Source organism: Empidonax traillii, unplaced genomic scaffold (assembly GCF_003031625.1).
Source record: "Empidonax traillii isolate 1590-97213 ecotype Southwest subspecies unplaced genomic scaffold, ASM303162v1 scaffold154:size1206225, whole genome shotgun sequence".
NCBI classification, from domain to species: domain Eukaryota; kingdom Metazoa; phylum Chordata; class Aves; order Passeriformes; family Tyrannidae; genus Empidonax; species Empidonax traillii.
The window spans coordinates 1-13695 of NW_020955347.1; the positions used below are offsets into that span (position 1 = coordinate 1).

Consider the following 13695-nt stretch of genomic DNA (forward strand, 5'->3'; position numbering starts at 1 on the left):
TGAAAAGTCCTTAGTGCAGTAAATGCAGTTGTGTGATCCTTGAAGCTGTTGAAAAAAGGGAAATGCTAAAAGAAAAGAATGACCAGTTTGTTATTCCTTGATGTCATTAGAGTAGCATTTCATTTGTCTTCACTGTTCTGGCATCTTTTAAAATGTTTTAATATTGAAGCATTTAAGATAGGCACTTTGTTCCTGTTGACACCGTGGAGTTCAGTCATAAAATATAGGAATCTTACAAATCACACCCTCAGTCAATCTTCCAGTGAGTTTTATCCCTGGATCTGATATGCAAGCTTCTGTTGACTACTTGTTTTAGCTGTGTTTCCCTGAAACTCAGTTGGCACTCTGCACCTCCTGAATGGATGTTCATAGGAAAAACAGACAGGTTACTTTGCAGAAAATCTGGAAAGATATACAGTAAGATGCTTGACTTTGGTCAAAGTTAATGAGCCCTTTAACTGCCTGAGAAATTCAAGACTGGACTTCAGAGTGGTAGCATCTCTCCCCTTGTATGCAAGTGGTGCTGTAAAGGGTGGGACAGTCCATGAAAGCCCTTCCTGAGATACATCTTTCCACAGAATTTAAATCTACAGAGTTGTAGGAAACATATCTTGGACACTCTGTGTGTCCAGACAAAAGGGTGAAGTGTCCCTCTCTGCTGCCTCTTCTTTTTTAGCCCAGCACATATCAAAATCTTCCCTGGAGGAAAACTGGATTTATTCTTGTTTCCTCAGTCTGACTGACCTCTGGACTACCCTTACTTTTAACTGTTTTCTACTGGTTCTGTGTGAGACCTCGTTACTTGTGGGGATTTTTTGGAAGCGAGATTTAACCCTTTCAGTCGTAACTATTCAGTCAAAAAATTCCATGTCCTTTTTTGTTGTTATTTTTTTGCAACTGGGAGGCTTGATCATGATTATTGAGTGGATATGCAAGTGTACTCACAGTGCAAAACCAGTGTTTGTTGTAAGCCAGAGAACTGCATTATTAATAGTAATATCAATTACTAATAACATGAAGTTGCACTCTATTTTTTGTTTTGTAACACCAAAACAGCAATTATTCTGTTTATTATGAACAAGCTGATATATGTACATGCAATTTCTTATGCTCCCAAACTCAGCAAGTAAATAGAAAAAAAAAGCCCTGTTGTTTTCCCAAACGTTTCAAAAGCTGGAAGGAAATCATTCTTATGCAGTTATTTAATATTTTCCCCCAGATTCATGCATCTGTGAAGAACTTTGCTTATGAACTTTGAGAATATGGTAGTGTTGATGTATTGGCTTGCTCAGCTTATAAAATTCTCCAAGAGGAAAAAAAGCCAAGTTTATATTTAACAAGCTTTATCAAACCATTGAAATTAAGTGAAAAGCACACTGATACGCTATATAAAGTACACAGAAAGGGCTTGGAAAGCTTGCAAAAAATAATTGTGCCAAATACTTTCTCCCACGATCGCCACTCAACATATTAGTTGTTGTAGCAAAAAAAAAGTGTGCACCTGGATCATATTTAGCGTCCAGAATCTCTTATGGTAACTCTTGTTTCAAATTGAATGCACATTCCTCTAATTAGGTCTGAGGACTGAAGTGGCTGGTTTAATGCACTGCAACACATTCTTCTAGAAGTTCATAAAAACAGTGTTTGGAAAGGACTTAAGGGAAATTTTTGAAGGATTTTTTTTTTTTTTAAGCTTTAATCATAGGCAAATAGATCAACTTTTATTAGGAGAATGCTTGTATGCGTGCACAGATGTAACTCAGGTTTGTATAAAATAGCAGTGCATTAGAAATGGTATTTTAGGAAGTAAACTGTAGTAGTTTGGAAATCAAATTCATAATATTTCTTGCGGTATTTTCCATAAACAAAGGCTACGATAGACTGGGAAGAGGGTGCACAGGACAAGCACATACTTTGAAACTGTGACCCCTGAGTATCCTACAAATCTTAAAGCATAGCAGTGGGTTTCTTCAATGCTCTTTGCCACAGCACTCATTTAGAACCCTATAACTATCTGTGAGTCTGTGGTCTGAGCCTTTGGTCCCTAAGAAAAAAACATAAGATGCTGGGGAAGAACGGGAAGATATGGAGGTGCAGTGTGTTGTTCTGTGTTTCCCTAGATGAGAAGAGCATCCCATTGCTAGTGAGTGCGTGGGGGATCATGAGTGATGTCTGTGAGGTCCTTTGAAGTCTGAAGTCATCCTGAAGCCCAGGGAGAGGGCAGCTTGCTTTTCTGTCTGCTCCCATGGGCTGAGCTCTTTCCATCCTTGTGTCGTGTGGATGCAGCAGATGTAAAGATACTTCAGTGTGTCTGTTCCAGACTAGCAGCTACTGTATCTACTGATGCTGTGCTCAGCACTTTTGAAGCGAATTGCCAACTTGTTCTTCACAGTATAGAAAATAAACAGTATCTTTCACCCTTAGTGCAGCCTGAGATGAGAAAAGGCAAGGTGGTAGTCCCTGGGTGTGCAGCACAGATGTGTCTCATGTGTGGAGACTGCTGCATTCCATAGGGAGCAGCAGCCTGCAGCATGGTTGTAATGCGAGGGCTTGCATAAGGTAAAGTTTCAGTCACAGCTCTGCCCTGCCAGAAATGACAGTAAGTGACTGACAGGGTGCTGTTATTTTAGCAGACTTTGTAACTAAACACTCCCACAAAATTTGCTGTCCCAGCTGGCTGGCCGCAGTAAGTCCAGAAAACGGAATTACCAGTTTTTAGCATTCCTGAGAAAACCCACTGCAGCTGAATTTAAATGGTGCCGACAGCTGCTGTGTGTGGCACAGTGGTGGTGGTCTGGGTGCTCACAGACACTTCATACACGTGCCTACTCCATAAGCTACTGCTCGTGGCTGTCCACAAGTGTAACAGTGTAAGAGTGTGCTTGCTGAAACGCGTCAGGACAGCCTGTGTCACCATCAATGTGCCCTAGTGCAGGTGTCACTGCCACTGTGGGATGGGCTCGTTCAACTGTCCCACCCTCATATGAGATGGAGCTCTGAGGAAAGACAGCAGTGTACTGCTGGGAGGGATTAAGGGAGAACGATGGGTTTGGAGCATTCCTGTTTGATTTCTTTGCTGCCTTAGGTAGTGGCTAGGTTTTTTTTTAGTTTATATAATTGAATACGGTATTTGTGTGTCAGTGTACTGCAGGGCAATTATTGGCCTGGGCGGTGTGGACTGTGCCCATTTGTAAGGTTTCTTTCATGTAAAATCTCAAAGTTTTCAATAACGTAGGCAAAAAATCCCGGGTGAAACAAAACAGTAAAAATACTATTACAAACAAGGTATCTTTAAAAATTAACAGTCCTCTACTACCCACGTCAGCCTTAAGTCTGAAGCTGTTTTGAGCATTAATATCCTAGACTACAAGTAGACATTATCTAAAATCTACAAAGTATTGGAAAGAACAAGAAAACAAAAGGGAGACTTAATAATTCAGAAAATTACTATTATAAGGAATTAATCAGTTTCCTACAGACTCAAGGTTTTTAATTATTTATTTTTATTATAAAAAATTTCAATTCAAGATATTTAGCCTAGAAGAGTACTTTTAAAATACATTACTATTCACTTATTTTGTCCTGATTTCAAAAATCTTTTGCTTTTCTGTCTTCTGAATTTGGAGGAACTTGTGTAGAAGTACTAGTACATCTTGTCCTAGTGCAAAAGAAGTTCCTTCTTACCTTTTGATTTGATTTTCTCAAAACAATAGTACTTTATTTCAGTTGTCTCAATTTTTCTTGTTCCCTCTTGCCTCAGAAGTCTATTGAGGCATTAAGATAGTTTTTTTAGCACTGCAAAAGGAAAACGTGTCAAGTTTTTAATAGATAAGGCCCTTACAAATACCTTAGGTGTCAGAGGTGCCTATAACATCTAAGGACATGTCTGAAACACATTACTACTGTTATGAATTATGCACTAGACCTGCTTCTAAAAGAGGAATTTTCCAAGACAGCTCTATTCAGTGCAGTCTGTTTAGTTGACAGCTGTCCATCAGGCAAGACAACTGCGTGTTATTTCTGGAGACTTACACAGACTGGCACAGCATCTTCAGAACTATGTGGGAGTCTTTGCAGCCACCTGACTTTGGCAGCCATCATTCCCACAAAGACCTCTTAAATTTCAGGTTGTCCTGGACGCTGAATGTCTAATAACCTCTGGGCCATGCAGCTGGGACAGATTGTGCTGGAAAGCAAAAAGTATAATTGCAGTTGAAGTCCAGCTTCCAATAGAGCTCCTCCTTCTCAACTCTCATTACAATCCTGATAATTGTTTAGGGAGCTCTACTTCTTTGCAAATGGATGGATGTACCTTCAGCTGTATTTCAAAGTTTAAGTTTCTTTTCCAAGTACTGCTGCCTCCTGTTGAGGTTCTCCTGTAAATGCCTGTGGAAAGGTTGAGCAAGGGCTTTAATGTGGCTTTATATTATTGAGAAACCACTATCTCTAAAAATACATTTGGAGAGAAATAGTGTGCTTCAAGGTTAAAGCTTTCCCCCCGTGGCTAAAAAGGAGCTTTCATTCAAAGAGCCTTTAGGAGACTTGGAATCACCTTTAAATGTTACGACATAAATCATAAATCACATAGGCATAAATCACATATGAGTCTTCATGTCTAATATAATTAAATATATTGAAATCTTCAAGAAAAGCACAATGTCCAAAGCTGCTCTGTGTTTTTTTTTGTTTTTTTTTGTTTTTTTTTTAAAGATAGATGAAGTTAGTTAGTGACCTACTTCCTTATCTTATTCGTTTTTCTCACAGTTCCACGCCAGCCTGGAGTGAGCAATAATCTGTTTGAAATACTTGAAATTGAAAGAGGGATTACTGCCGATGAATTTGAAGCAAACGACGACCCAGGTAAAGACTATGTCTTGTATTCAAGGCCTAGGGTTTAGGATTTTTTTATTTCTTGGGGGTTGATACGTTTTTACATGACTCCTACATCTTAAGCCACTTGTTTAAACTATGTGTTGTAAAAAGAAAAAACCCCAAACCACTGCCTATGTGAACCTTTATAGTTTTATTTCCTAACAAATTTAGCACAAAAATAGTCTGAACTGTTAATAAAAGTGTCTTTCTTGTTGTTTTAGTATTTTTTCAGATTCTTTTTCTGGGGCTTCTTCTTCTACATTTAATTTTCATATTTACTTGCTGGTGTCAGCCATACGGGAAGTTGAAAACCAAAACAATTCAAATCAATTTTGTTTGTGACCTCCTGCTCTGTTCTGCCAGGTGTGCTGGTACACAGCTGTAATTTTGATAGTGGACTGTGTGGATGGATCAAGGACAAAGATGATGACTTGCACTGGGAACCAGTGAGAGATGGGTCAGGTAAGTTATCTGTGTATGATCACATCCTGCAGTTGCAGAACCACCCAGGCTTGAGGTTCATGATGGTTCCTGCATCAGAACAAATTACACAGCTTCTGTTCCCTTTAGTTCCAGAATATATTTCACACCCACACCACTTCTGTATATAAAAATCGAAATTGAGGATTCCCAACATGAAATAGCAGTTGAAAACTTGCACTTTTATCATAGCTGTTATCTTTAAATTAGGAATGTCTCTGAAGGAGTAGTAAATGTATTCAGCAAAAGTTTATCTTTCTTAAAAGAACGTGATAGAACAAAAACATGAACTAGAGAACAACTTTTATTTATGGTGAAGCAAAACTTTTTTTTCAAACTGCCGTGTAAACATAATTATTTCTCTATCACTAGCAAAATTGCAGAAAGTGCTAGAAACAGTCTTTGTTCTCTTGCCAAATATAATGTTCTAGATTAACCTCTCAGTTTGATATTATTGAATTCTACTCCAAGCTACAGCAACCTGTGTGTAAAAAAAATGTTAAGTAGCTGGAAAGCAGAGAAGTTAAATGCTCTTATGCAGAGGCTTCTGCAAATGGGATTGTTTGAGATGGCAGAAAGTGACCTTACAAAGAACACTACAGGGGAGCGTGTACTAGTGGCTTGCAGAACAGGAGAGAACTGGCATCGACAATGCTGGTCAGCTGAAGCAACAACCCTTCCCCTCACACACCTCTGCTGCCCCAGGAGAAGTGCACATCCACACTGCTGGGAGCTTGCATGTATCCTGTCCCCCGTTGATTTTACTGTACGGCACTGAGAGGTTGGCTGTCCTTGCCTGCGTACCCTTCCCCCCAGCAGGGCTTGCCCCATGGTGTGGTGCGGGGATTAGACACACATCCCTGGCTCCCTGTAATGATGGGATTACTTCATACCCAGAAGAGCAGCCTTTGAAGTGCACAATGCTCACATTATGTGAGGGGATGGCAGACTAAGGAAGGAACCACGCTCTCAGGGCGTACAGTGTTATAGGTTAGGATGAGGGAGGGTGAGAGCACCGAGAGCCATTTTCCTTACGTGCCACCTCATCACAGATGTCTGTCCTTATGCTGCCATTGATGAGACAATCATTTGCCACCGCAGCAGGTGACCTGGCACCTTTTCCAGGCTGTTTACCTCGCTAAGGGGAAGTGCTGTCTTCACTTGCTGGGCAGGCCCCCTCCCCACACACAGGCATTGTCCAGTATTTTGGGTGCTCCTTATGACACTTAAAGTCTTGTGAGTGACTTGGAGAGCAGAGCTCCTTCCTCCTGTAGATGAGAAAACACGTAGCTGTCTCCTGCTTGCAGACTGGTATTTAAAAAATGATCACACAGAAGTCATACCTTTTATTTTTTTTTTTTTAAACAATGGCTTAAAAAATGCTTTCTTTCTAAGTCAGTCATTCAAAGCATAGTTATTATCTATACTCAAAAATTGCTGTTAATATATATTAAGTTCCAAAACTATGATTTTTAACTTTTTTTTTTTTTTTTTTTTTTTTTTTTTTTTTTTTTTTTTTTTTTTTTTTTTTTTTTTTTTTTTTTTTTGTCAGACTTTTCTCTTGTGTTGCTTTCCAGTAGCCAGGGACAAGCTCAGCTTTTTGTTTCCTGTGTATGTTCTGCTGCTGTTGACATAACCTGTTAAAACTAGTCCCTTGAAGTCACCCACCCACTCCCTCCTGTCTGGAATACCTTGTTGCAAGGATTTATTTTCACAGCTTGTTCCTGAGTGTTTGCTTTCACCTTTCAAAGTCTGCTATTTATTGGTTTATCAGAATCTGCATTTTGAAAGGTGCTGTGCTGAAGCCTTATAAGCTTATCTTGCATGCAGAAAACGCTGATTTGAGTGGACCTTTTCCTGCAGGGGCTTGCCTACAGATAGGTTGGCTTTGGGCTTACCTAAATCTGCTTCCTATTGATTGGATTCAGTCACAGTAACTATCTGAAACCAGTACAGTTAATGAGTCAAGTCAGTACTTTTATGGTGATATAATTGTATCTTCAGCAAACAGGTACAGTTACTTAAACTCTATTATGCTTATTTTAGCGGTTAATGACCTTGATGCAAAAACAATACTGGAGGAAAAAAAAAAAGAAAAAAAAAGGAAATCTGAAAGAATACCCAGCAAAAGGCTTTAACAGATGCTGGTCCAAGGGCCCAGACAGCACCCTAATACTTTGCTTTGTTAAATCTCATTGAGACCAAAATACTTTAAAACCTGTGTAGAAGTAGTGAATTTGAGACAAGGTTGGCTTTCCTTTTAAGTGTGTGACTTGCCCTGGTTTAATTGTCATTAAACCTCACAGCTTTTGAGGGAAATCATTGTGACTTCCAAAGAGAAGCTTTTAAAAAGTACAGCTCGGGTCGAGTAGTAGCAGGGAGACAATTTAAATAGAAAATGTTTTTTTACCCTATGATTGAGTGAAGACTGTGTATGTCAACAATATTACAAACTCCCAATATTTGTACATCATCAGTTTCAGCTAAGGACCCTAAATACCACCTTTACCCTAAGTTCATTAAAACACACGGATTTTTTTATTAAGTTCATTAAACTTGGATTTTTGATTAGAAAAAAAAAATCTAAAATCTGATCTCGTGGAGAAAAAAGGATTCTTGGGTTCAGTGTAAGATAAGAAGTTTTTTTGTTTTTTTTATAATTTTTAAAAGTGAACCTTCCTCCATTTCATAATTTCCGATTTTAAAGTTACCATCCACTTTGCAAAACTTTTAATGAAAAGTGCAAAGAACAAATGCAGGTGTGGGTTTCCTCCAAGATGTGAAGTCTCATTCAGTGCAGTTCTGAGTGCTGGTGTGGAAAGTGCCTTTTTTTTTTCTTTTTTTTTTAAGATTTAAGGGATGTTGCCATACCTGAGATTCTCAGCTTCTCATGTTCCAAGTGTTTTCTGGAAGGCACCTTTACTTCACACATGATCAGAGATAATGATAGGGTTTTGAATTAAGATGTTTGTTCACTGACAACTTCCTACTGTTAGAGTAGACTTCAGGGTTAACAGCCATATTGAAATCATTACTACTTCTAGCTCTCTGAATCTAATCCAGATCAAGAGTTTAAATTATGATTAAATAAAAAAGGCTATCCATGGTTGCAAATAGTTATGCTTTGAGACTTAACCTGTTAACACAGCTCCCAAACAAAAGGAAAGGGACAGAATCATAGCTCAGTTATATGAAAGCATTTATTCTGGCCTTTTTCTTCCTCTATTCGAGAGCAAAACACTGCAGCTTGAAAGATGTGTCAATTCACACAGTGGCTTTAATGCCACTGTGGGTTTAAAGTCATGCAGTCACCAAGGGGTTGTCAGAAATGAAGGAATACATGAAATTTTAGTTTTCAAGAGAGGTATTATTTGCCTTGTCAAAAAGAAATCAGATGGGCGACACCTAGTAGCCAGGTACTAATGTAAAGAGAAGAGCAGCACTGTAAATCTTACCGTGCAGAAGGCAGATGCACCAATCTTGGTTCTGTATGCCTTATTTAACACTCACTGGACCTTGTGGAGCCCTTTATTTATTAATGTTTTAATAACTCCTTTGCATTTGGTCCTGCAAGCAATTAGAATTTAAAAAAACCAAACCAAAACAAACAAAAAAAATGCAAAAAAACCCCCCCAAACCCCCAAATAACTCTTTTTTTTCCGCTGCAGGGGGACAATATCTTACCATCTCTGATCCCAAAGGCAAAGAAGGAAGAGCGGCACATCTTATCCTCCCCTTGGATCACATGGCTCAGGCCAGAGACTTGTGCCTGTCGTTTAGGCATAAGGTGCCTGGACTGCACTCTGGTGCCCTCCAAGTCTTTGTAAGGAAAAATGGTGCTCACGGACCAGCTGTTTGGGGAAGAAACGGGGGCCATGGCTGGAGACAGACGCACATAACTTTACGAGGACTAGGCATCAAGAGTGTAAGTACTGATGCTTGCGTTGCTTTGTGGGTTTTTTTGCATGAGAGGCTGAAGGCACTTAAATGGTGTTGTACTAGTTTGTTTGTCTTCTGGGTCCAATTTCAGTCTGTGTTTTACAACTTTGATTCCTGCCAATGGAATCATATCAAGGATATGACAGTAATTTTTTTTTCCAATTAGTTTTATTAAAAAAAAAAAAAAAAAGAAACCCCACCTACACCAATAGCTCACAACTCACGTTGTTTTGTGATTTCCTGATCTACCTTGTACAGCCCATTTTAAGGGAATCACCATATAGGAAAAGCAGCCTAATGGACAGAGCCAAACTGTACGTAGACTTCACAAAAGCTTATATCAAGATTCCCTGTGAACAATGCTTTGAATAATGCAGTGCCGTGAAATAGGAAGGATCATCCCCTGTGGATTAGTTGTAACTGGCTAAACCAGGGGAAAGATATTGAAAATAAGTAGTTTTTGGTAATGCAGGGAGGTTAACATGTGTAGTCACATGTGGCTTTATGCTCTTCAGCATACCTACTGCAGCTGATCTGGCCAAGGAGGTAAATTATGACCTAACTATGCCTGTAATACAAAATGGTTTAGTGCAATCAAAAAAAGATGACTGAAGTGCCGTGGAGAATCTTTTAATACCTGTAAATCTTAGAAACACTGGGGGATAAACTGATATCAAAAGCTCAGTGTTATTCTTCAGCCTCTGCTTACCTTTGATGGTAGTTTCTATTTCAGATCTGAAGAACTGGCTTGGGTGCTTCAGGGCCTGTTTTTATTCTGACTTAGATATCAGGTGGTGTGAAAAGTTCACACATCATAATGTTCACGGTGGAAGCAGACTACAAGACATACACAGTATATAGTCCTAAAATTACTATTAAGGGTGTAATTACTACAGATAATTTTCCGAAAACTTTACCTCAGCAACAGTATCAAAGACACTTGAGTTTATGACCTGTAAATGAGTGTCAGACTGAGAATGTGGACATTTGTAACAGCTGAACAATACATTTGCCATATTCTTACCTTTTTTCTTGCTAAGTTTCACATTTCTGGCAGTATTAACTCTTCCCAGCTCAATGATAACAGGAGACTCTTACAATGTTTTGCTGTAGGCATCAAATAATTTTTAAGCCCTGGTCAAACATATTAAAACATCAAACCATATTAAATAATTTAGGCTTTGGAATCCACAGAAGAAGCACAGGTGACTACTACTGTGTTTCTTAAAGTCAGCTGGCCATTCTGAATATTTAATCTGTGCTCCAGTCCTTTTAGTCAGGCCTTCTGTGTGTTGAATTTCTTCTGCTTAGGCTAAATCTGGACTGCTGATGATCTATGTAAATCCATGCCCAAAGTTCTGCCACTATTTCAAAAGGAATCAGTGCTTCTGAAGATTATCATGAGACTGCAGGACCCCAAATTGGTTAAATAAAAGAGGGGTGTTTCTAGTTCCCACAACTAAGGCAGCTGCAATGTCCTTTAGCAATGGAAAGCTCCTCTTCTAGGCAGCGTTTTAGAGAACACAGAGGATTTCACGTTTCCATGAGTGACAGTGGAAACAGTGCAGAGATGATATGTAGAAAGCCCTCAAGATTCTCTTCTGCGGAAGTTCATCTCACCCCAGCAGGTGGCCTAACTGGAGCCGCTCTGTCTTGAACTACTGCTTCTTCACAAAGATCTGCCAAAGAGAAGAAGGGAGAGGATCAAAAATAGGAAAATGCAGCCATAATTCTAAGCAGAGTAAATAGGCTTTTGTGGGTCAGTTATGATTGCCTGAGCGTTCTTAGGCTTTTGCTTTCTTAGTGTTGAGGCTCTCTAAACCAATGCTTCTTTCAATTTACTTCCTCCTCACCCCCCCCTCAAAGTGTTCTGTTTCTCTTCCTAGGTTATTTTCAAAGGAGAGAAAGGGAAAGGAAGAACTGGGGATATTGGCCTAGATGATGTGATCTTGAGGAGAGGACGCTGCTCTGAAGAGCATTAGCAAAGACAATGGACCAGCACAGTCATCTCCTCTAGCCCTTCTCATGCAATTCCTACCAAGCTTTGAAACACAACTGCATGAATGAGAAGAAAAAGTGGGAGAGCAACAACTTCTTAGTGGTCTGCTAAGTGCAATCTCATGGAAACTTCACTTAAATACGTGGAGAGCACCTCCCAGGATTCAGGAAATCCAATCTCAGGCTGGTTCTTTCTATTAATCCTTTACCCTTAATTACATAGTTTCTATGTAATAACTTTATCCCCTGTGGTGAGTGTTCACAGAAAGAGCACTCATGAAAAAGGGAGAATTAATTACAAATGGTGGCAGAAGGAAGCTCCAGCTCAAAGTTTTAGTGTTAACTGATAATCATTAACTTCCCACAGTGCTAGTCTTTCATTGATTAGATTTAACAGACAGTGGGATTGATCTAGCTTGAGTCACACCGGATCAGTGAAAGCCTGGACCTGAACTTTGGCTTTCTGCCACTAACCTTTGAAGAAGGGTTTGCTTTGTATTAAATAGCATTTATTTTGCTGTTGCATCTGTATTAACAAAACCCAGTTATCTAGAGTAGGCATTGCATCCTGTAATATTGCTCCTGCCATGTTTTGTGTATATGTGTATGGTTAACATATTTATGTTTTTAATATTTACAGACTCTAGTTGCAAGGTAATTGGCAGCTGTACTTCTTATTGTACAAGACAGGAGTTCTTCAATACCGCTGGTGATGCCAAGTTACCAAAGTCAGTTAATGGTGCTCATTGAAAAATGCTGGTGCAGTTCTTCATGTTGTAATGTCCTGAGGGCAAAAGACCAAACACTCACCTGATATAAACTGGCATCTGATAATGGTGTACCAGTTTGCATCTAGCTCAGAAGCAAGGCTCTCAATCCTGCAAGAATCTCCTGGTTCAGTTGCAAACTGAGCAGCAGGGAGAAGATGAACTTGGATCTTGTAAGGTGGAGCCTGTTGACACCATCAGGAATGTTCCCTTCCCACGGGTGGCACAAGCCTAAACAATAAGCAAAAAAGGGCAGCTGCATTAACGCTGTACAAACAATTCAGACCATGAAATGCCTTGAGTGATCTTTGTCAAGTGTCCATATTCCATCCAATCTTCTGTATATAATAAAAATTTTATCCTTTAGAACTAGAACAACTATTAGCTCTAGTTGGAAATAAGTATTTATCAAAACTTTAGACTAATTATTTAGTTATGTATCATGCATATGGTGTGCAGTTTCCCAGAAAATTCTTCTGTTTGGTTTGGGATTTTTTCAATAGGCAGCATCATAATCACTGCTAACTATTCTAAATTTGACAAAGTAATTGTAACATTTAAGAAAATGACAAGAGTCGTAAAATGTTGCTAATGGTGCAGCCTTAAAGCTTCAAAATGTACATAATAGAAGAAATGGGTCTCAGATCTTTTGAATATTTAAATACAGTGTAAAATAAATGTCAGCTGCATATCATGTTATAAAACCATCATTAAAAAAATTCATGCAAAGTCTTACACAAAGTCCACAGAGATAAAATTGCAAAACCATTAGATGTCATATTAGATGTTTCTGATGAAGTAGCACTTTGAAAATACTTTTCCCATTTGTCCACCAGGACAAAGCAGAGTGTGTATAGCAGAAATGTACATGACCAAATAGAGAATCTCCTGCAAAACTGTACCAGCAAACATTTTGAAAAGCAAAAACCCAAGGCATTTGTAAACATTAGATTTTAAACTGTTTTGCTTCAAATATGATCATGATCTTTTTCTCTTACATTACTTTGTGATATGTCAGAAATATTTGTGAATAGTTGAAATACCTTGTCTTTATTTTAAAGTAATCAGTAAAGGAGACTGTTACTTACTACTAATTGGAAACCTTGTTTTCATTTTTAGTTTGAAATTCTCATTTTCATTGCAGTGAAATGAACCAAAAGATGACAATACAACCAAAGTGAAATAGGCCTTGTTACGAGATTTAAAAATCAAGATACATTTCACTATAATATAATGAGAGCATTATATGTATTATTCAAAAGGAAGAATGACAATTTTCAACCTAACTTTCCTAAAGAGAAGTTTCACAGGTAATTTAAGAGCTTCTGCTTCATTTTACAAGAAGCAGCTCCCATAGTTTTCAGACTACTGAACCTGTACAAACTGTACAGTGGATGAAGATGGTCTTGACCACATATTGCGATACCTATTAAGATTCCCTGGTTAAAATAGCAACCTATTTCCTATCTATGCAACACTGTCAGAGGTTTTTTTTGCCCCTTTTACAAATGGTCCCTAGAACTCAGAATCTGAATTAATTCAGAAGGCAGGCATAAATAAGGTATCTGAGACTTGGAGGTCAAAACCTTGGGTTTACTGTATTTGAAGATTACAATAAGCACCCTAATAAGAGTCAGAT

General features: G+C 38.7%; 1 protein-coding gene across 1 annotated transcript; it reads left to right on the forward strand.

Moving 5' to 3' along the window:
* Nucleotides 1-4764: 4764 nt before the first annotated feature.
* LOC114057918 (nephronectin-like) lies at nucleotides 4765-13150 on the forward strand (the record flags this gene model as incomplete). The annotated part of the gene is made up of 4 exons (XM_027884741.1): nucleotides 4765-4860; nucleotides 5236-5334; nucleotides 9021-9277; nucleotides 11178-13150. Coding segments are annotated over 4 exons (548 nt in total), but the record flags the coding sequence as incomplete, so codon positions are not given.
* Nucleotides 13151-13695: the final 545 nt, after the last annotated feature.